This window comes from Ooceraea biroi, chromosome 6 (assembly GCF_003672135.1).
Source record: "Ooceraea biroi isolate clonal line C1 chromosome 6, Obir_v5.4, whole genome shotgun sequence".
Classification (NCBI taxonomy): Eukaryota; Metazoa; Arthropoda; class Insecta; order Hymenoptera; family Formicidae; genus Ooceraea; species Ooceraea biroi.
In genome coordinates, this window is record NC_039511.1 from 15854933 (window position 1) to 15878008 (window position 23076).

General features: G+C 46.3%; 1 protein-coding gene across 5 annotated transcripts in view; it reads right to left on the reverse strand.

Annotated features, from left to right (window-relative positions):
* The window catches only part of LOC105284577 (mucin-12), a 275050-nt gene that overhangs the window by 151448 nt on the left and 100526 nt on the right, over positions 1–23076 (reverse strand). For all 5 annotated transcript variants that reach the window (XM_026970345.1, XM_026970344.1, XM_026970343.1 and 2 more), the window contains exon 3: positions 694–771. In XM_026970345.1, coding sequence (XP_026826146.1) covers positions 694–771 — 78 coding nt within the window. The remainder of the gene's footprint in view (positions 1–693; positions 772–23076) is intronic.

The following is a 23076-nucleotide window of genomic DNA, read 5'->3' on the forward strand; positions in this document are numbered from 1 at the left end:
AGCCACGCGATGCCGAAACAACACCGACTTACCTTACCTGTATCAGATTTCTAATTACTAATTTACTCCCAACCCGAGACTCTCTCTCTCTTTCTCTCTCTTGGCCTCTATGCGCTGCTTTACAACAAGACCACTTTCGTGCTTCTTAAAAGCGAGCCGGTATATCGACGTCGCCTGGCGCGAGGTCGATTACGATCAGAGCCCAATCGGGGTTTCGGGATCTTCGATCGATAAAACGTACACTCTCGCGGCCTTTCACGGTCTCGCGCGATCGAAGCGATTGTTTAAATCTTCAATTTCGAATCTGTTCTCCCATTCTGATCTGCGACAAAAATCTCGGGAGAACGAGATTGATTGAGGTAGTTGATGACATCAGAGTTGCATTGTAATAAATTCTTCAGAAATGTATTATATTTAAAAATTAAAAGAACGATTTATTCATCCTATTTATCTACTTGATACTATATAACGCAGATTTATGTACGATAAAATTCAGACAATGCTAGAACACTCCTATAGTACGAAAACACAAATTGCGGGATTAGTCACAGCTCATCGATTGCAATCGAATCTCGCGAGCAACTTGAAACACATTGAAAGCAAGCACACGTAAATTACTATTGTCGTAACTGTAAAGGTTTCGTTCGTATAGAACGAGCTGATCGGAGAAGCACAGAAGGTCGATCGACTTACCGCCCGCCGACAGAAAGACGCTCGGGACTCGTAACTGTTCTGGCTAATGCAACTCTGCCGAAGCGGCGTGCTATTTACCTGCAATCAGAAAAAAAACGGACACAATAACAAGAGATCAATCATGGGGAAGAAAGCTTCATCAAATTTCGAGAATTTCGGTGCACGGTGGGCACGATGAAGGAACGTGTCGAGGAGCAGAGCAAGCGAACGAAGGCAAACGTAATCGCGAGAATTAATTATTCCCACGCACGAATGTCATGTGCCTCCTTGTAATTACCCGACGGGCATAATTTAAGGCGAGCCGAGTTGTTAACAATATCGTTCGCGTCCGGGAGTTCGTCTTGGTGGTGAAGACCCCCTAACGGAAAGGGGTTGGCGAAGCAAGAGGAGGAAGAGGAGGAGGCGGTGCGAAGGGGAGAGGACGGCTGTAACGTTTAGTTCTGTCAAAGGACGTGATTCATAACCGCGCGGCGACACCGGCAATAGCCGTAACACCCGCGGGGCGGTCCAACGATATATTACCTTTATAAATTAACGCGCGGAACTTTCGCAGTTGACTCGCAGTAATCATTAATTTCGGGTATTATCGTAAACATGCAGCGCGCGATAGCGAGCGCCGGGACGCAGCGCTAAAACGGAAGCGGCACGCCGGCCAGCGCGCTTCCGGATGACACCTCCTCGGCGACCTCATTCTCGAGACTGCACAAGGGCTAATTTGCATCCCCGAGGTCACAGTGTCATCTCATGGTGGTTACACGGTGTCGGTGTTCCGCGTTGGGCTTTTTTACGCGGCTTATCGTCCGGGACGATTAAGTCCTCGATTAAGTTCGTTTCTCACGCGTGATTATACGCAATGAAATTTAAACGAGCGTATCGTGACCGGCGACGAGAATCACCCTTTTTCGTTAGGCGCGCGTAATCCTCGAGCGGGCGCACGTCGTATCCCACTTAATCTCAATCTCATAATGCGCTCCGCCACTTCGGTGTACCGCGTATTCGCTGCGTGTTACCATCCCGTGCCTCGTAACTCAGCCTCTGCTCGCGATCTCTTGGCTTTGAGGCCATACCGCCATACGCGCGCGCGCGCGGTACGGTTATAACATTTACTTACTGCCGTTTAACCACTTATCACGTCGGATCTTGGGACCCGCGGCTTCTGCATCGCGCCCAAAGGCAGATTCGTAGAGTACAGAGGGATCGAGAAGCAGGTTTACGAGAAAGCGGGAGCAAGAAAGAGAGAAGAAGTGAGAAAGAGAGAGAGAGAAAGCATGCTAGAGAACGTGAAGGGATGAAGTCAACGGAGTGCTGGCTGAAGGGAGAGAGGGCGATACTACGCGCGTATCCATTACGCTAAGCGCGTGGAAACGTTTACGTGAACGTGTGTAAGCGTACATATCCGTCGTTATCCGCCACGCTTCATCCACCGGCTTCATCCCCACGACGCGGCTGATCGTGATTACGCTCGCATGCTTCAAGGACATATCTGCCGGATATCAACTCTCGACTACTCCTCGACCTGCCTAAACGCTTTGCACCCCGCCGTATATATCCCCGTCCCGATGCCCAGCCAACCCTCCGACCCGGCAATCTTGCCTTTGCAGCCGCCGCCGCTGCGTGCTGGATATTTACCGATTCCAATTGGTTTCGTGATTGCGTCTAAGCGCTCGCGGTAGCCGCTGCTGAGCTAGACGAATGGATAGATACGCGATTCTAAACGCCAACGATGTATAGGATAATCCTGGCTGGCTGGTTGTTACAAAGCCCGGTAAAGGACGATGAAGAGAAATGCACTTCGCTGACGAGTGAACTGCTCCCGTTAACGCACGCGGCGGTAAAGTAATTCGTAACACGACGTTGAAGGAAAGGCGTCGGAACGATATTGTGAAACTTTTAATTGATCGACAAATGGGAGCTACTATCAGGTGGTGTACCGATTTTCTATCGTCTGATATAATTAAAGCAACTTTTTAATACGACGCAATTAGCGGTATATGCAAGCAGTGATCAATAAGTGTGCCGATAATTACAACAAGCACATTTCCGCACCACGTTACTGTTATTAATTTTAAATATACGTTAAATTGTCATATAACTGTTTCCTATATACAATGTTTTTAATATGTATAATATCTATATTTCTTATATAAATTAATGCAAAGGGCTTGAATCATTTCTACGCACCCTTGCGATTTTTCAAAGAACTTGAAATTGTGATTAATAAATGATGAAATTGTTGCCTCCACGTCATTATAAATTTTGATAGATGAGTAAGACGCACGGATATAGGAAAAGGTTGCAGCTTATAGGCAAATATGCCGAAGGGTCTTTCTGGTTAGCTCTGATGTGGTCTGCAGTCTCGGCTTAATAACCCTCGACCTCGTCAAACAAACGCTTCTAACCGGCCTCTTTGCCTCTGGCAGTGAGAATTCTCAATGATAATGCGAGGCGGAGAAAACACCAAGACAGAAAATATTACGAGGACATCTCTTGTACTTGAAGAATTAAAAAATGTTATGCAATGCTTCACATTTATATTTTAGGACAGATTTTAACGGAAACTCAATGAAACGAAACTTGCGGCGAGTTTGTTTAAACAGACAAAGTGAATGCAAAGAAATCAGAAAAAATCTCGGTTCATAACAACGATTCGTCTAGATGTTTTCCATGTTTACCCTATATTCTGTAAATTACAGTTTTCACAAATTTTGCACTTAATGCAAGGCTGTCAAATGCAACTTTCATAGATTCCTCAAATTCTAGATATCACATATTCCAGATTATAGGAATTTTTAGATCCATAAATGATTGGAAAATTTCCTACAAAGGATTTTGAATTATGCGTTAAGGGGTGAGAAAAATGTAAAATTCGTACGTGTCGAGAGGTGCTTTGATATCAAAAATTCAAGGAAAGTCACGAAGTAGCCGATTATATCGTTGCGCCGCCCTCGTGTGTACGAGCGATGCAAGAGGAACCATGAAGAGGGGAAGCGCGGTGAGTGGCTCATCGACTGGTACAGACTAGTACCGATATTACCCTGCACCCTGCACAGTAAGGGAGCAAGGAAGCGAGAAAGAGAGAGAAAGAGAGGAGGCAGCCGAGAGAGTGAGATAGGAGTATGTAAGCTCGCAGGTATCCACTTCCCTTCCGCGATCAATTAATTCCGGACACTAATGCTTTTCTAAAGACACACACCCAACCGGCTCACCACTCGGCCGATAACCAACTATTCCGAGAGAGCTGTCGGTCGGAACCATCGAATTGCACGTCACGCGATTCCTCCGCGATCGCAGTGCACTTTCCTCCGTCGGCTGGCAACTTCGATGCGACCCCCGAAAAGAATTCGGCGGTAACGTTTCTACTCGAGGGATGCATCGGGCGCAGATTTCAAGTCAACTAGTTTCCGATAATATGCGAAAACGCACAAAGTTCTGAAGAACGCCTGGCACTTTCAGAAGCGTTAGTGACACATTTGGCACCCCCTTCGAATCTCGGCGTGTATCCGTTAAATTTCTGACTTTCGCAGTCGCGAAGTCTTCGTATACACCTCCCATCACGACCACCCCCATCCCGCCGTTGTTGGAAAATCGACGAAGGCTCCCAGTAATAGGCACCTATCTGCGGCGTTACTCCGCGTCTACGAGTACGAGGCTGGCTCTCTCTCCGGAGTATTCTAATTGTGAGAGACAGTCCCAGGAAAATACTCGGCGGAAGTTTCCTGCAGCCTTGCTCCTCGAGCATATCGCCGGTATTTCAATGTGCCACCAACACCAGCGTGCCCGACACCAACTCTTACCTTTCGGTAACACCTACGCCATTTCCCACCTAACCGGCGCCATCCAACGGCGCCTCCCCCCGGACTTCATTCCGCAAGCAAAATTAAGTACCTACGAGAGACGGTAAATACAGTCACCGGCGTACTTTCCGAGGTAGGTAAACTCGAGATTGGTCGCGTCCCACTTCGATGGGGAACCAGATGCGTGTTCCATGACATGCTTTCCTTGTTGGACTCGGGAGATGAGACTGATAGAGAGTTGGGGTGTATTTTAATAATTACGTTATACTCCCACGAGTGCAGCTTGATAATGCTTCAACGATCTACAAAATCGTAAGACGAAAATAAATTGCTGACGAAACTGGTCTGTTCAATGCGCGTGAAAATATGCAGATCAAAGACTATTAATTTTTATAGTTATTCAAAAGGTTTAAAAAGAACACATTGTGATTATAATTTATTCTCAAATTTCTAACAAATGTTCTGAGACTGTTTTCGATTGCCCATCATTTTCATTAGCTGCATTATTCCGGTCTTGCCAATTAATATTTTTCCGCCCTCGATATCAGTTGCCGCGGGCTATTACGTGAATTATATATAAAAAATTTTTGGATGCATACATCAGCCACGTCAGTATAGCGATCTTTGAAAATGAGAAGAAGCGTCAACGAGGCTTTTGAGAAGTTCTCGAGAATGACGTTGATCCCTCTCCCGTTACCCGTTGCGACTGTCACTCACAATTAGCCGTCCCGAAGGATCTGCCAGCTAGGAAGAGAACGAGCCCTGGGAAAATAGAGGAGAACAAAATAAAGGGCGGGAAGGTAAGGTAGCAGGAGCGGAGGGAGGAAGCGACTACCGCTTGACGGCGCATCTTACATGACAGTCTTTGTATTAACTATCAGGTAACTTCTTCCTGTCAACCCTTTTGCGCCCCCGTCCCGTTGTTCCTGTGTCGAGAGCCTCTTCACTCCGACCATTCAGAACCGGAAGAAGACAGAGAGAGAGAGAGAGAGAGAGAGAGAACAGGGAATAACGACGCGAAAGAAGAAGAGAGACGAGAAAAGATAGAAGTGAATTAGCACTGTCAAGACGAGTGCTAATCCTGTAAAACGCTTTTAACTGCAGCAAGAATATATCGACACTTTATAAGGATACATCGCGAGTAACGAAATTTCCGTTTCAGCAATTACTTCCGGACGATTACGCAACTGAGGTATTCACGAGCGTGCACACGAGGTTGATGCAATTTTGTAAAACTGGATAAAACTGGAGCCACTAAACGCTTAAACATAATATGATTATTTACAAAAAATATTCACTCAGTCGTGAATATATAATATTTGAGAAACAATACTGATTGTTCGTTCATTAACTCACATAGACACAAGCACGTACACTCATATGTATATACAACACGCGAAATTATAAAGTTGTGTCACTTTTCGACACGTTCGGCGTTCACACACGTAGACACTGTCTGAAGAGAGCACGAACACGCCCGGACGAAGGTGTTACGCCGTAGGCAGGGACAGCTCATTAATATTTAGACGTATTTTGAGCGGCGAGCCACTACCACACCGCTAACGCCAGCCGCCATCGTCGTCGCCTTTATACATAATTATTCGCGCGAGATTGGCGGGCGCTAGGCGAGCCTCGTTGCCCTGAAATTCCCCGCTGGAAAATTTCCAGCCGCTTTTTGAATTAATGATTGCACACGAGACGCGATATAAAATCAGATCGATGCAACTCCCTACCGAAATTGCGAAATTGCCCGAGCGATCGTCAAGTTTTTGAGAAAACGTGACTGATTGCGCGAGCACGACCCTTTCCTTCGAAAAACCGAGACGTGAATTATGCCGTCTGCAGGATTAAATGGGGAACGGATAGAGATTGACGAAAATAGTTCCGAAGTCGCCCCGTGGGCGGCCGAAAGCGTAATTTCGAGTGATCAGGGCGTATTATTCATTTGCTTGCCGTTAATTAAGCTTCGCTTACGGGTCGACTGAGAGCAAGCGAACATTCCGATAGACGAGAAAGTAGCTCCCGGACAGGATACGGCCATTTTTGCCATGAGCGCTGTAAAGTTCTCTCGAATATCGTATTTATATTGCGACTCTGCCTCTCTGCCTCTCTCTCTCCCTCATTCCCTACGAATAAATATTGATCCTGCCTCTATCTCTAGACTTTCCGCTAGCAGAAATATCGTTGTACTCTCTACGGACTGACCCGATAATTCTACCATTTCCAGCAATCGCTCGTTTGCTCGAACGATTCCTCAGCAACGAGGTCGCCGAATCACGTTGCTCAAAAAGATACAACGTGGTGTTGCGATGGTAGTCTGCGAGACCGCAGCCTCACGGAAAATTTGCAATCATTTTTGTACCCCGAGTGCAAGACACTTTGCAGAAGCAATCAAAGATTTAACATTTCAGTCCAGATACGCGGCATTCTTGAAAAAAAGATTACAACACGAGGGTCGATTTGAACAGACGGAGAAAGGTAGGAACGTCGAACGGCAGGCGGTCTCCTTTGCCAGACTCCTAATCGATTGCCGCGAGTTTTAAACTTTACCCCGTCCCCTCCGACCGTTCTCTTCCGTTCAGCCCGCGAAACCATCGTCGACGACGACGGCGAGGTCGCGGTGGAGAGAAGCGAAAGAGAAGCGGCGGAAAACGCGAAAAGACGGCAAGCCAGAAGGCAGAGAAGCAGGAGACGAGAAAGAAAGAAAGAGAGAGAGAGTGCGAGGAAGCGAGGGGGCGGAGGAGAGCGAGAGAGACGGCCAAGTCTGTAAATTTTCTTACATTTTATGAGCCATCAGAATTTCATAACCTCGAGCCAGTCCGCGTGGTACTTTGCACAAGAAAAGTTTCCGCCCCCTCCTCCTCCCGCCCTCCACCCCCGTTCATCCGCGCGCACCTTTTCCTCCACCTTCCTCATCCTCGCGCAGCTCTCTCGCGGCACCTCCGCGAGGAAGGGCAAAGATGGCCCAGGATGAAAGAAGATGGAAGAAGCCTCAGCTCGTGCAGCAGGATCATTGTACCAGGTAACGCGAAGACGATGCTTCGTTCTCGCGTTAGTCTCCTCCGATTCTGCAATCCGCTTTGCGTACATTAGACGCACGAAGGAGATTGGCCGAAGACGCCTTAGATCATAATATCGTTTAAAATGATGGATAGTAAGACGCTCGTTCTAGACACCCGCGATTTTCCGCGCCGCTTTCCATCAACCGTTCGTCAGCCTCCATGTACCGTCGCGCTGAAGAGAAGCTATAGGGTAAAGGAAAGGCATGCCGGTCTAACGAACCGCGATTCTTTAGCATTCATTTTTACTGATTGCACATTGTGTGTGTTTCTCATTAATTGATATTTTGAAAATTTACATAGCGTTTGTCTGCACTGCGAAGAATATCGCACTCTTTGCGTTACAGTAAAATGATACTCGTGTTACAAATTACAGACCAAAAGTGAAAACCTCAAGTGTGAAACTCGTGATTTCTACGTTTTGATTTTACGAGTGTTATACGCTTAACTGTCTGACTTATGCTTAACTGTTTGATATTTATAAAAAAAGATATTTTTATTTATTTTCTTTAAATTTTACACAATATATATTACCACTTAATTTTCTTTTCCATAAGAATGTATATTGAATTTGAACAATTAGCAAAGATAAACTAAATAGCAGGCGCTTATCCAGCGGCCGCTTGTTCGAGCACGTAAATTAAATACTCAACTTTGGTTCGAGCAACGATGGGAGAAGTGGTAAGACAAGGGTTTAATGAAATCGCTTTGTTGAGAATCAGTTGCGGATCACGCGCGACTATTTTTGGAACCGATAAATCCTCGATTCGATAAATCCGAATTTTGGAGGGATTGGAGCGACCGAATTCCACGATCGTGATTGAATCTGTCTAGTCGGATCGGATTGTTATTCTTGCCGGACGCCAAAACACCATAATCCGGGGTCTTCGCGTTTCCGATTAAACAAATACTTAGTATACGAGCGAAAACTCATGGCAATGCCGCGTTGACGTGCTTGCGTGTCTCGCGGTCGCACCTTCGCGTGACTTCGCGCTTAAATGGCTTGACGTGCTTGACGCGAGACTGTCGATCGCCAACTCGTTATTTCGCGACTCGTACATACCTCCCAGAGAAGCGTTTTACGAATCGACATCTGCGCGCATCGCGTACAATTATCTCTCGGTCGCGCGGTTGCGCGAACAACCACTTTGGATGTTTGGTGACAGTAATAGATTCATGCGTTTCCCAATAAATATGAGAACATCGTGAAGTGGAAATGGTAGTAATGTGACAGTAAGTGTCCCTTAAGTGGTCCGATCATTTTGCGGACGAGTTGTGAATGTACAGCGAATGCGTGGCGAATGGAATCGAACATTAAACGGTAAAGTTGCTCGCTAAGTTACTTCCGCTGATCCAGACTTACTCCAGTGACTCTTACGGTCACCACAAAGTACTTATTCTCATACCGCGATCGTTATATCTTCTTCGAAACACGAGGATTCAACTTTGATCATTAAATCCATTTTCCCTCTGTATTTTTATTCGCCTGGCGTTATGGTTCTTGTAACGTCATCATGTTTCAATTCATGGACCTCAAAGATTTATGAATTAAATAACAAATTTGACGATCCTGTAAATATGGCTGCAGTCAGGTGTGTTTAAAGCACAATCGCATTTCGAAGGAAATCCACGAGCACGTCGTCACAACAGTTAGACCGTACGGATCTCGCTCGGTCCTTTTTTCCTCTCGAAAATTACTTCGCGAGGCATGCTGCAAGTGGGCGGTTCTCACCGGCGTAGAAACGACGAGAATAGAATAAAGGCTGTCCTTGCGAGAGGCGACGAAAGGAGAAATAGAAAGAGAGATAGTGAGAGAGCGAGAGAACGAGATAGAGAGAGTGTTGGAGTGGCGAGTAGAAAAGCCCGGAGTCGTGTCGGCCATGTTGTCAGCAAAGTTTCGTCCTCCCTCTTAAATATAAATGTATACGTGCGAGCCGGCACGATAAAGCGTCTCTCCTCTGGTAAGTTCCACGTCGCTATAGTCTACATTGTCTCGTGAAAATGTGCACACACGCCTGTCTGTCGTGATCCATAAAGAGCCATTAAGAACCGACACTGGAGTGCCGCATAAAGGGACGCGCGAATTTCGATGAACATTTCACGAATATCACCCGTATGAAATTATCAAATTATCAAGTAGACCAACATCTCTGGCGAATCACTAACGCTGGTTGAAGTGATCGAGAAACGAATCGTAAATTATGAGGGCCATGTCACCCTTGACACTGATCTTCTTTCATTGCATTGCATTGCATTCACACACCTCGATTAAGAATCGAAAATTCTACTTTGGAAAGGAAATGTCGTTCATGTCTGATGTACATCTAACACTCAGAATAGATTGCTAGTCTTGATGTGCAACGTGAGATCAATTTTTCTCTCCTTGTCGCACAGAAGCATGACAAATGTATGTGTACCTAACGAGGTCTTCGGCTTTATTGCAGGACAGTTTCGTCCTATCGGCACCGCGAACACGCGCCACGAAATAATTGCAGTCATTCGGAACCATTCGCTATATTGGCCGAGATAATCTCATCGCCCTACTTCTAACATCCTCTCCATTTCGTCCTACGTGACACGTAACTAACTTTGACAAGAATAGTCTGTCAATGCGAAAACACGACTGGACGTTAGCACTAACGGACATGTCCGTATACCGTATATATCGTACCCGGTATTTCACGTGTCATATATTTTCACTGTTTATTATTAACAGGGATAACGCGATCCTCCCCTCGATCATCCATAATTCCATTTTTCCCGATCATTTTTTCATTACATTTTCTTCCTCTCATCCGATCGTATTTCTGCTAAAGAAACGTCCATCCCCGATTCAATAAAAAAATTCATTTCCGCACGTCACGTATTTAAGTAATATGAAACGAATTTTCTGTAAATCGTTACAAAATGTTTCTTAATGTTCAGGAACTAACGAAAGACGAGGAACACTCCGTTTAATTTAGGGAATTATTGACGGCACGAATGGACGATCCGAGATCCCATATGTCGCAGTATTGCTTACATGGGTGTCCAACGGCGATATTTCAGCGAAGCAAATCGAACGCAATGGTTCAGAAAGGATCGAATCACTCGCGTTTCGGTCGAGCAATCCGTGCACACGCAGTTGCAGCTTCCCTTCTCGGCCCATGGCCCTACCCGATTACTCTCTTTCTACCGGCAGGTAGGTGTTTATCCGACCGTACGCGCAAACACTACTTCCACCCTTCGTAGCCAAGCACCTTCGGATTGATTTCGCGTAGTGAAAAGAAACATTTCGCACATCTCGAAGCTTCAAATCCGACAAGAATACTCTTTTTGCTATTCTGAGTTTCTTTATCGTATTAAAAATGATACGAAATAAACAAGCGATTCATATGGAAATCAATTTAAGTACTATTTTATTATGTAATGTTTATATGAGATAAAAATTTCATGATTATAAAAGTCAAACGTTATAATTGCAGTATTATTTATGTACTATATTTCCAATTATTTGTTTTAGATATGTTTTCACTGTTACTTGATTTGAAAAGACTCAAAATTAGATTAAGATGATTCAATCACTTCGTCAAAATAAATATTTTTAATGTATGTTAATATTTCTTATATGTCTTATTACAGCTTCTGATACAAAATAATTTCTTTTACAAACAATTACACGGTATACAATATATATATACACAGTATATTGCAATAATTAAAAACTCAATTAGAGCGTCAAATCTGCAGTATGCAGAAAAAAAAAACAAGACACACGAGATCACGAGACCTTAATCACGACTCGCCAGTCAAGCGTCCAATGAGTGTACTTACTGCGATGATCCCGAGGTACCAGCTCGAATTATTGTTTCTTCCGGACCGAAACGGAGATGCTTAATCACACCGCCTCGACGATCGCGGCCTGATGAGAGGGAGAGCACAGCCGTTCCTAGCCGCGGCGGGCATTGCGTGGGTGCGTGGGTTCGTGCGTGGCGTGCGTGAAGGGCTTTAGGGTCGCGTACGCGCGGAAATCGTCGTGGAGATCCTCTCGGCCGTGGATATCCTCGCCGTCGGTGGTACGTAACGATCCCCGCTCATGCCGTGAGAATCTCTCGCGGGCACTTGTCTTGGGCAGCCGCCAGGAGGAGCCGCGGGGGTTCCGGAGGAGGCTAGGGTTACGTGGGAGGAGGTGAAGGTGGAGTAGGAACCGCGAGGGAGGGTGGGATGGCGGTGGTCCTGCTCGGAGGTAGCGCTGGTTCCGGCGCATTCCGAGGACCAGGAGGGTTGCGGAGAGTCGCAGGAGGTAACGCGAGGGAGAGGGCGGAGGTGTTCTGCCCCACCCGTACTCGGCTCTGATTGGACTACCCCCGCCTAGCCACCCCCGGCCATCCCTCTCGTCCTCTTTCACCTCCTCCACCTCCTCCTCCTCGTCCTTCTTCTTCGTCATCCTCCACGTCGTCGTCGTCGTCGTCGTCGTCCTCCTTCTCTTCCTCTTGCTTCTCCTCCTCCTCCTCTATCTCTTGCTCCTCACGTTCCTTCTCTTGCTCCGCCATTCCTCCGCCACCCGCCACCTCGTGACCACCTTCTCTTCCGCCTTCCTCCGCCTCGCTGCTTCTTCTTCTTCTCGTTTGCGCTACCTCGCTCTCCGGTCCGTCGCCGCGCGTAAGAACGCCCGCCTCTTTTTCGATGCACCGGAAAACAGGTGTGGAAGCCCGACGTGGGGGTACCGAGATTCCTACTGGCTCCGGGAACCGACGGTGACTCCGATCTCCGGGCTTTATTCCTGAGCTCACTAGTCCCTCCTGTTCCCTCCCATCCCCATACGTAGAGAAGCTTGAGGTACCCTTCCCCCGATAGCGTTGATTTTTGAAAATTCTGCAAGAGTGCCGAGGTTCGTGCTCGGTGCGATGCATTTAGCTGTCTTTTGCTTTCTTCTCGTTTCGAACGTACAGCAGCTTTAATAACGCAAATCTCGCAGGATACCCGATTCTCGCGAGATGTCGTTGAACCGGAGTTATTTTCTGCGCTCGCCTCGCGGAATTGACAGGATGGAGAAGAGAATCAAGAATAGATAACGAATATCGTCGCGCGGGAAAATCTCGCCTACAATATGAAAGTAGCGTGGAAAAAATTATATGCGTAACTGAAACGTATTTGATAGTATGCGAGGCATGTATCATTATAATAATTTCGCGATCAAGTCTTATTCCTGTCAAATCTCTGCAAGTTATGCAACTCCGGAAACGAACATTATCAAATATTTCTTAGCTCAAAGTGCACCGACCTTTCATTGCTTTTGTAGCAATCGATTAAAGGCGCGAACGGAAATAAATTTCCTCTATATTAAAACGTGAATCAGAACCGACGGCTACCTCATTTTTCCGAAAAACAAAGCTGCTCTTTATCGATGAAAAATAGATAAGATAGAGTTAACTTAAGCTGGCGTTTCGGTAACTGAAAATTGATAAATCAACAGTACCAGAATTTTTTAAACCAAATTTCATTTTCTGCTTCTCTCTCATTTGCACCCTGAACAACAATATACAAAAATTAGCGCTTTTGTAATCTCGCTGCAAGAGTTCGTTTTCCAAATTACTCGCAGTCAGGTCTCAAGATTCCTCGACATTTCAGAATTGATTTGGACAAAGTGCATTGACCTCCTAGTGTCCCCATGCAAATCGATCGCAATTGGACAATGCAGCAGGTGAACGAGTACAAAGCGAAATGACTCCCCCGTGCATAAACGTAGGTCGGGATCGGTAGCCGACACGTTTGTTCAATAAATGAAAGCATGCTTGCAACGATGATCATAAAGGTTTGGCGAACGGGCGGAGGCAGGGGCGCGGCAGGACAAGAATACCCTAAGGCGACGGCATTTTGATAATTGGAAACCAATGAGCCGTCGGTAGGAGGATTTTCGAGGTAAAAATCAACCCTTCTACCCTTCGTTCGGGCCCTAATGAAGCGAACCTTCGGCGTTGCCTGCCAACGTGCATGCCTCCGCGTCGTATTAATTGCCTGCCCCCTCCGCATCTCGCGTCCCTCATCGCCAGCGTCGCGCCCTCCGCAGCCCCGGGGCCTATCTAACCCTTTCCATCGTCTTCTTGCACCACCTCGCAGTTACCCGCGATAGCGCATTCTTCGACAAATTGGATCACGCTAGCGCGTGAGCGCCCGCGCTACGATTATGTCGCTGAGGACTTGCTCGAGGATAACCGAAATTACCGTGGAGATCGAGCTGCGAATCGCTCGTGATGCAGCTGCCGATACTTTCGACATCTTAGATTGATGTTCCGAAAATCTCAATGCATCAAATTTGCATGTACATACTCGAGCGCGCGTGAGAAACGGAATAATGAAAACTAAAGCTAGAAATCAACGCAACCTCAACTCTTCGTGAACAAGAAATGCCATAAATATCTTGAGAAATCGATTGAATCTGTCACAAGGTATCATTTTTCAGGGCAAATTGCCAGGATCAAACCGCAAGTATGCTTATAGTGTCGAAAGTTTAATTTCGGTAGAAGACAATAAATGCAGGCCATTATTCCTATGCAGTACAAGAATCTACAACATCCCGAATTTTTTTTAATCATCGATGAATCAATACTTGATACGAATGATGACGAGCATCAGTTTTTTCAATTCCTAAAACTGAAAACTAGGAATATCAGAACATTAAAAGCCAAAATATGTAAAAATTCTTTCTATGTTCACGATACTACTTCTGCAATTAGCATTACAGCCTGTTTTCGCTAGCGAGTGCCCTTTTTTTATTCGCTCATTTGCATCAGTAACATGATAACCTGATAACCGATAAACCGGAGCCTCGTCTGCGTAATGATGCATTTGTATATAAAATACGCGTGGATAATATCCGCCGTCGGGACAGGCGGCCGATGACCGCGATTCGTATAAAAGTTTGCATTGATTTGCATCACGATGGGGCGCTGCTTTATTGTTCCGTCGCGAGTGATTGAGCGTGTAACATTTAAGCGTCCGGCGGCACCGGTTATCATGTACGGGGATTTATCTCAACGATAAAAAGCTGCCGCGACGAAAATTACTTCTCGCTGAGGTGGCATCGGCGTAACGAATCATCAAAAATTACTTATTACGCGCCGTTGCGCCGATCCTGCAAAAGGCCCAATCTATTGAGAATGCGGCTCGATTGAGATTGTTAACTGACCGATCGAAACGATCGTGGTGACACAGAAAAGCGCGATGAACGAAAACTTGGAAAAATAAATCGTACAATTCGTGATAAAATTAGCGCGCGGATTTGGGTATAATTAATTATTCATTGATTAAGTCATCGTCTGTACGCGGTTTGGCTTGCCGACGTTGAGCAATTAATCACGCTTCTGACACGTTGCTTATGATAAATGTCACACGCGCAAACGTTGTAGTGCGCACGCCAACTCGCGTTGCTTGATCGTAAATGTTAAATAGAAAAGCGAGTTGATTGTCAGTTAAATAGCTCCCTATTTTCTTGAGATAATTAAGCAGGAAACTGGATCGCTGATGATAACTTTATAATTGCCGACGCTCAATCTGGCATACTTAATCGTCCTGTTTCTTATAATAAATCGTCATACATTAAAAGTGATTGCTGGAATCCTTTGCATGTCGCCGTGCAAATTAATCAGTCTCGCAAAACTCAAAACGCTTGCAATTCGGTAAAACCCGAAGGGATTACCCCGTCCCGCGAGGCTTTAAGGTTGCGCAAGGTTAGGGGGCAATTTTCAACGTAATTCCGTTAGGTGGGCTTCAAATCGATATAATCAGCGAACGCGGGGTGGCTTTAACGACGCTGGCCGCGCCCGTGCGGCGACGCTTACACCCGAATTTTAATCTCTGCACATCGCCTTGGAATCTTCTTCTGATCGAACCTTATTGGCGGATGCGTCGCTTCGCTCCAGTGATACCTAACGATTTAATGACGTGACGCAATTGTCTCTCAGGATAAAAGCAAGTGCTGTATAACTCCCAATTCACTAATAAATATTTCTACGCGCGTAAACAGTGATAAATACCTACACACAGTGTGCATCGGTAAATCCCGGCGCAGCATGCGAAGAAGCTTCACAGCAACGAACACACCCCTCGTTTCTTTCCTCCCTGGGTGCTTCGCTGGGTGCACTACAGCCCAACTGTCCGTCGCAACAACACTCGGAACGCCGGTACCGGTAATTTTCTGGACAACGATGGAGAAGACTACCGTCGCGGCCAACGTCGAGATTGTTCATCCGAGAACGGTACCGCAACCCTTAACGGTCGGCTTGGAAAAACGACTGCGTGTCGATCAAGACGCATTTACCGGTTTTGGGCACGTCGAAGACGAGCGTCTCTGGGCGCGAGATGTGGCACACCCCGAGACCTAGACACTACTGAACCAGCCCCATGGCAAACCTTGTTAACGGCAGTCGACAACCAAGTTTAAACTTCGGGTAACAATTCCCCTACCAACTCACTCATTCTCTCTCTCTCTCTCTCTCTCTCTTCTCCTCTCGTGTTCTCTCCCCCTTCCCGTTTGGGCGGCCGATCTCACCCCCTTTGTCTCTCCCGCTCACTGCGAGAGAGGGTGGTACTCTCGAAGAATTCTTAAAAACTAATTTAATCGTCAAAACTGATTATACACTTTGCGCCGTAACACCGCCGGGTTAACCAACTTGCTCGCTGTAACAATCGGTTTCCTTCGATAACAATGCTCGACTCATGCAACGTGACGTTGCAGCGTGTTGTTTCATTCTCATAAGTGCCGAGATGTTTGTTTCAAACGGTAACTCTTCAGTACATCGTGAGGTACCAAACGCAAACTTTTGAAAAGTTGCAAGTAGCTTGTAAGAGAGAAACATTAACAGTGGCAGCTTATTTATCATCAGCAAGAATTTCAAAAAAATGATTTTAAGACATATCTTTTTGATGTTTATTGCAAAGTAAGCAGCGAGGACCACTACAGAGCATTCTAATAACTAGACAATAGTTAATGTGTCCAACGTCAAAATAGATCCGAATCTTCAGCTAGATATGAATATTAATTGATGCAAGCATTCGGGATGAGGGAAAGCAGTACAAAGTTCACGCACAGAATATGGCTTTGAGAGAATGCCGATAGATACCTCCAAGGTATCCAGCATCTACTACTTCCATAATGGAGAACGGAAACTATTCCACTACTCTTCAGTTCGATGTAAATGTCTAACAAGAGTTCCCGCTACGATTGTTCAAGAACCGACAAGCGCCGATTTCGCTGTACCGACGAACCGCGTGTTCGTTGATACCTTGGCCTTCGCCAAGGCTCCCATCCTCGGGAAGACGACGAGGACAAACCAACTGTCGTTAACCCTGAATCCTGGTGATCCCTCGCGGCCGAAATGGAGAGTGAGAAGTGGAGGGGGCGAACGAGGGGGCACCAAGTTCGCCACAACCACCTTCGTAACCGGCGTGTCGGCGCGAAACTCGGTAGCCGCGTAACAAGAAAGAAGTAACTATCGTTGAAGCGGACTAGTCTGTTCAATGACGCGGGGATGCAAGGGGCCGCAAGGGGAGAAGAGGGGGGATACAGGAAGGTGGGCCGAAGTTCCTCGCAAGAACAAGAACAAAGTTCCCGACCGAGGCAGCCCTCCCCCCTCTCGCCATCGCCTTCGATCCTCTTTCACCCCCTTGCGAGGTGTACACCCCCGCAGATGCGCGTACTCCGTGCACAAGCGGTTCACCTTGGAAACTTTGACGAAAACCAAATTCCAAGAGCACGCCCGCGCACCCCACGAGCCTACCTGCGAGTTTGCCGCCGCGACAGCGAAGTCGCGCCGTCTCTTCGTGGCCCGAGACGTGAGGCAACGCAACGGATCCCCGTGTCCAATACGTTCGATCAAGAAGCACAAGTTCCTCACGAAGCTCAAAAACATGAATTTGCGTTGTAAAATAAAGTTGAGTGAGAGGAAAATATTACTTTGTGATATTATTCATGATCAGTGCCGCGACAGTGCGGGTTACGTGTCGTATAAACGAAGCATGGCGATTACCTCTTCGCTCTACGGTTTCACAAATTTCGCGTAAAAACAAGTGTGCGTAGTGCAGTTAGTCAACTGAATTTGTGTGCTAATAATATATGGATTATGTGTGGTAATACAAGTATTCCTCTTTAAACGAAATTATTGCAGAATCCGTAATACACGTACGTACGCGTGGAAATTTCTCACGTGATATAATAAATAATTTGTGAACATACGCGGAGACCCGAATATTTATTCGTAAATTTCAGAATGGACTCTCAATTGTTTTTTCATCGAAACTATACCCTATGAACTCGAAGGCTGTTGATTCTCGAGAGCCACGACGATAGAGATTCGACGCGATCGCGCGGGTTCAAGAGGGGCTTCCGGTGTTTCTTGGTACTTACTTTGCGTCGGTGAGCGGGAGATCCTCCACGTCAATCGACAATCTCGGTACCGATATCAGCAACCTCCTGGGTTACCGCAAGGGATTCCATCTCCCGTACGACTCTGGTGCACTGTTTGATCTCTCCTCCGTTTACCGCGATCCTGACGCCGGAAGACACGTCTAGGAAGCTCAAAAGAGGAGACGTAGACCCGTGATCGACGTTAGGCAGCCCTACGAGGCCCGTCCGAACCGTCCGCGCCGCGACGTCGACGAAGAGCGCCGATTTTCCACGAGCAACCCCGAGAGGTCGTACAACACCACCGTCAAGAGGAGGACAGCGGTGGAAGAGGAGGAGGAGGAGGAAGAAAGAGGGGAGGAGAGGTGGAAGGAGCCGGAGGAGAATTTCAAACTGGTATTGGTGAGGAGGAGACCGTCGACGTTGAACAGCACCGATACGCGGTTGTGTGCGCGTTTGCGAGGAGTTAGATTAGAGAGGAGGAGAGATGCGAGAGTGAGAAGAGAGAGAGAGAGGAGAGGAAGAGAGGAGAGAGAAAGAGAGAGAGATGAGGTTGGATGTGCGACGTTGAACGTGCGTTAGTGTTGGTGAGAGTAAAACTTTTCTCGCTTGTGTTCGTACTCACGCATCGACTCGTCTCCGAGGGAAAGAGAGCGAAATCAAGAGAGAGAGAGAAGGTGAAGAGAGAGACGAGGAAAGAGGAGAGTAAGAGAAAGAGAGAGAAGGGGGTGAGGTAGAAGGGGAGAAAGATAGGGCGTAGTACGGTTTTGCTAGTACGGAGACGAGCTTCCAAGCAAAACGCGTGGTCCACCTCCGAGTTATTTCCTTTTCCATCCTCTTCCTCTTTCTCCGATCCGTCCCTCCCATACTCCCATACTTGGTATCACCCTGCCCTTCCCCCCGATCCCTCCGCCCGCCGAAGGGCCCAAGCGCCGCAGCTCTTGGACGGCACGAATTATTACCCGTCGCAGGTGCATTTTTTCCTATTCCCTCGCTCGCTCGCCCTGCGCGCTGCGCCTTGCTCCGCAGCTTCACTCCGAAACGTCCGTCGTGTGACAAGAAATTACGAGAGCTCGGAAGCGCGACCCTTCGCCTCGCTCAATTACCAGCAACGAGGGTAAACCTCTGCTCGAGGTGCACGTGAACTGCAGCAGCCGGCGCCGCGATCTCCTACGAGAAATCACTATGTTCTCGGCGGTAGGCCCCGTGATTCCTACATGGCGATTAGAGAGAATATCCATAACCGAGAATGGATAAATGCATGAATAGATGGAAGCATTTGGAATGACACGTAAACCTAGTCTTTATGTTTGAACCTGGAGTTGCTTCCTAAATTTGTCTCTTATAAATAAGGATGTTATAACATTCAAGCTTGCAAAATCAACTTTTATTTTGCTGAAAGCATGACAACAACACTCCGCAATCAGGAAGTTCAAATAAACCTGAAAATTTGCATGTGTAATTATCCAGTATCTAGATAAAAAATATAAATTCTTTTAATCTATCGAAAAGAATTAAAAATATATCGTCATCCACTCCCTCTTTCTCATGTGACAAAATTATTTCCGAACAAGACAGGGTGAAAGCTGCTCACGCATATCCGTGCTGTATCATCCATGAAGTTTGACATTTCCTCGAAATTCCGAGTATTCAAGAGTAACAACGCGATGAGGTGTTCCGCGTGAAAGCTAGAACTAAAACGTGTTCTCATGATGTCATTGAAATCGCTACCGCCGAATCGCGGGATTGCGCCGATCTCCGAGGGCAAGAGAAGACGTCGATGGCTTCCCGGATGTCGTGCAAAAACCGAAGATACCATATGATCGTGGACGATGGCTCGTACACTACCAACGAATAGGCGGCGGGCTACCGAACGCCGAGTTTAATGCAGATTAAGGAGCGCGGGGGCTGGAGGGTCCTTTGTAGAACGCGTTTCGTTCGGTATTAGCTGGAAGTAGCTCGTAGAACCGTGGTATTACCTGGAATTACGTCTCAATCTACCGTGGCCGTCGACTAAACTAATATTAAAACTTTTAACGTAGTTAGAGCGCGGCCCGTGGTTGCTTTACCGTCCGTGAAGCTTCATGCTCGCTTCATCTCTCTCTCTCTTCCCTCCCTCCCCCCTCTCTCTCTCTCCTCCAGCTCTCTCTCTCATCTTTTAACCCATCTCTCTTTCTCTCGCGCATAGACACCCCTCGTGCCGCGCACACACGCGTGTGTGTATGTGCGTGAGCTGCATTGACCGCTACTGAACTTTGATGTGTTTCCTGCACAAAATTCACCTCCGAAGTCATAAATTAGCTACCGGAGACCGATGCGTTTCTCTTTGGCCGGCTCCCTCGAACCTGCACCAATACCACGGACTGCCACTTCAGCGTGCTCAAAAGCATCAAACGCAAACGCCGGACAGACCTCACCGGTTTGCTGATGGCAGGAATTATGGAAGTATGCAATATATAACGGACGTTCAATCTCGACCGCCACCTTACTTTTTAGCATACCTCGCCCGTCCACATGAAAGCGAACGTTTTTCCCCTCTCTCTTCCCGTTCGTTTACATTTATTTAATTTTTTGCTCGTCCAATTGCTAAACAACGATAATTCTAGCACGCTGTAAATGTTAAATGCTTTTACCGTAACGCACATAAGTTGTCCGAAACGTTTCGTGCACAGACGTATAACGATACTCGATAAAACTCGTTTCGTTTAGTCAATTATTGCTTTCCGATGATCCATTTGCTGCCTCTAACAACGTGGTTTCGATAAAAGGGACCGATGTAAAAAATAAAGTGCTTCATGATTAATGTAGTACACGAAGAGAGCAGAGCGCAAAGACCGACGGACGGATGTTAAACCATATCGCGATTGAACTGTCACAATCGCATAAATTATTACCGACGCATCTTCGCGATGTTTCCTTTGGTCACTTTCACTTTGCTGGTCGTAGTCCGTCCTTAAAGTGCGTCGTCGGCTGCCGCAGTTCTCACCGGGACAAGAACTTTTTATTCCGACGCTTAAGAAACGGCCGAGTCTTGCCAGATCGGAGTTACTCCATTTAGAATCTATTAAGTGAATTAAGTTCCACCAATGAAGTAGTTCTTCTCGCTTCGCCTCTCTATCTTTCTTTCCGCCAACCGTCGGCAACTTTTACTCCTTCCAGCTTCCTTCCAAAGTTGTCCGTGGATGGAGCGACGGCCAGATGCGAAGAGACGGAGGTGCGCGCCGCCGGGGAGGCAAATCGAAAATTTACTCTCAAATTCACACCGAATAATGCGAGAGGAGACGAGAGCTGCTGCTGAAAGGCGTCGCTAAATGCGCCAGCAAATTCGAGCAGCGCGCTGCACGAATGTAAATAAAAACCGTCTTCTATTCTGGACATAACGTATCGATATACTTGGCAGTGCAAACAATTAATGACATCACGCAATGTAAAGTTGGCTCGAGAGAATATCCTGCATCTGAATGCGCGACATTTCCTTTTGCACGCGTCCAAGCTGCGGAAAAATACAGTCGCGCCAGTTCCAAGACAGTGACGCATTCGAGCATTCATACGTGCTGTCTTACCAGACACGAGAAGTCTGCGTTAACATTATGCGCGATAACATCTGTCAATATTCACTGCACGTTCATACGCAATTAATACGTGCAATTAATACGCATGAGCGCGTATATCAATACCATAGAACTATTAACTACCAGTTGTCCATGTTCCACTTGAAATTGATGCTAGGTTCAATTATTACGTAAAATGTCAAAAATGAAGTAAATCGAAACGTACCAACTCATTTCAACAATAATATGTAACGCACATGTTCTATAAATTAACAAGCGATTTTCCATTATTGCATTTCTCTTTCCACGTTCTCGCAATATAAATACGAAATTTATTAGCAAAGTAATTAGCGCGAGGATTAAAACGCTCATTCATTAAATGCACGTGTTTCATAAGATTACAATGACCGTTCAGCTGCGCATTAATTTAGTCCATTATTAGTTTACCGCGATATTCAGAAGGAATCGGTGAATGGAAAACGAGTGCATTACTCGCAGCTGATTGATAAATTCCTTAATTCGTATCAACCCCTTCCTCTTCCGGCATGCCTCGCCTCGATCATTCCGCGCGACGACCGTGCGGCTTGTTTAATTGCGATCAATTTCCATAAATCATTCGCCACAGTAAGCGTGATGATAATGTTGACGGATAGTCCGTATCCAGCACGGCGCTTTGATGCTTTAATGAACAATTGCGATATTTACTTTAACGCACCCGACGCGGTGCGAGGCGTACGACTCCGGTCGAAGTTTCCTAAATGATTTAACTTATAACCGGCTGTTCCGTTAACAAACACATTCACGACTATTCTAATATCATCGCTCAACGATATGCCGATACTTTCAAAGCTATTAGCAATTGGCTGAAGTGAGATGGAAAGCAAACACCTATTCTGGATGCAACACGTTTAGCAACATAAGCCGGAAATGTGACCAATTATATCGCAAAAACCTAAAATATGAATTATTTTAATCAAATAATTAATTGTTGATAACAATTAGTTAAAAGATGTTATCTTATTATATATAAATGAATATATAAAATAAAACATTAGATGAAAGGGGTAAGAAGATAATAAATTTTTTACACGGATCGCGCGCTGCATGTTATCATAATTTTATATGTATTATAAATCAATTATTATTTAATATCATTGCTGTATGCGATCTTTCACCTATAATATCTGTTTCTATAATTATTATTCACGTCGTTATGTCAAATGAATTTTAGACGAGACACACGGGAAAGTTAAATGATCCCTAAACATATCTAAAACGGACGCGCAAGAGCGACGGTCGCAGGAGACATCCTTGCACCCGTGTGCCTCGAAGAGGAGTGCTGGAACGTCCTGCCCCGGCGACGTTTTCATCCCTCCCCGCGCGCGCGTTCTACCCTCGAAATCCTAGAGAGGTTTTCTGTCCTTTTCGCCTTCTCTCTTCTCTCCTCTCTTTCTCTTTCAACGTCCTCATCGTCCCTCCTCGCTTCTGTTACCGGAAACGTCCGCGCAAGCGTGGCCCCACTCTCGCGAAAGCTCGTCGGGAACTCGGCGAGACACACAGGGAAAAGCTCCGCGTTCCACGCCTCCCACGATAGGCTT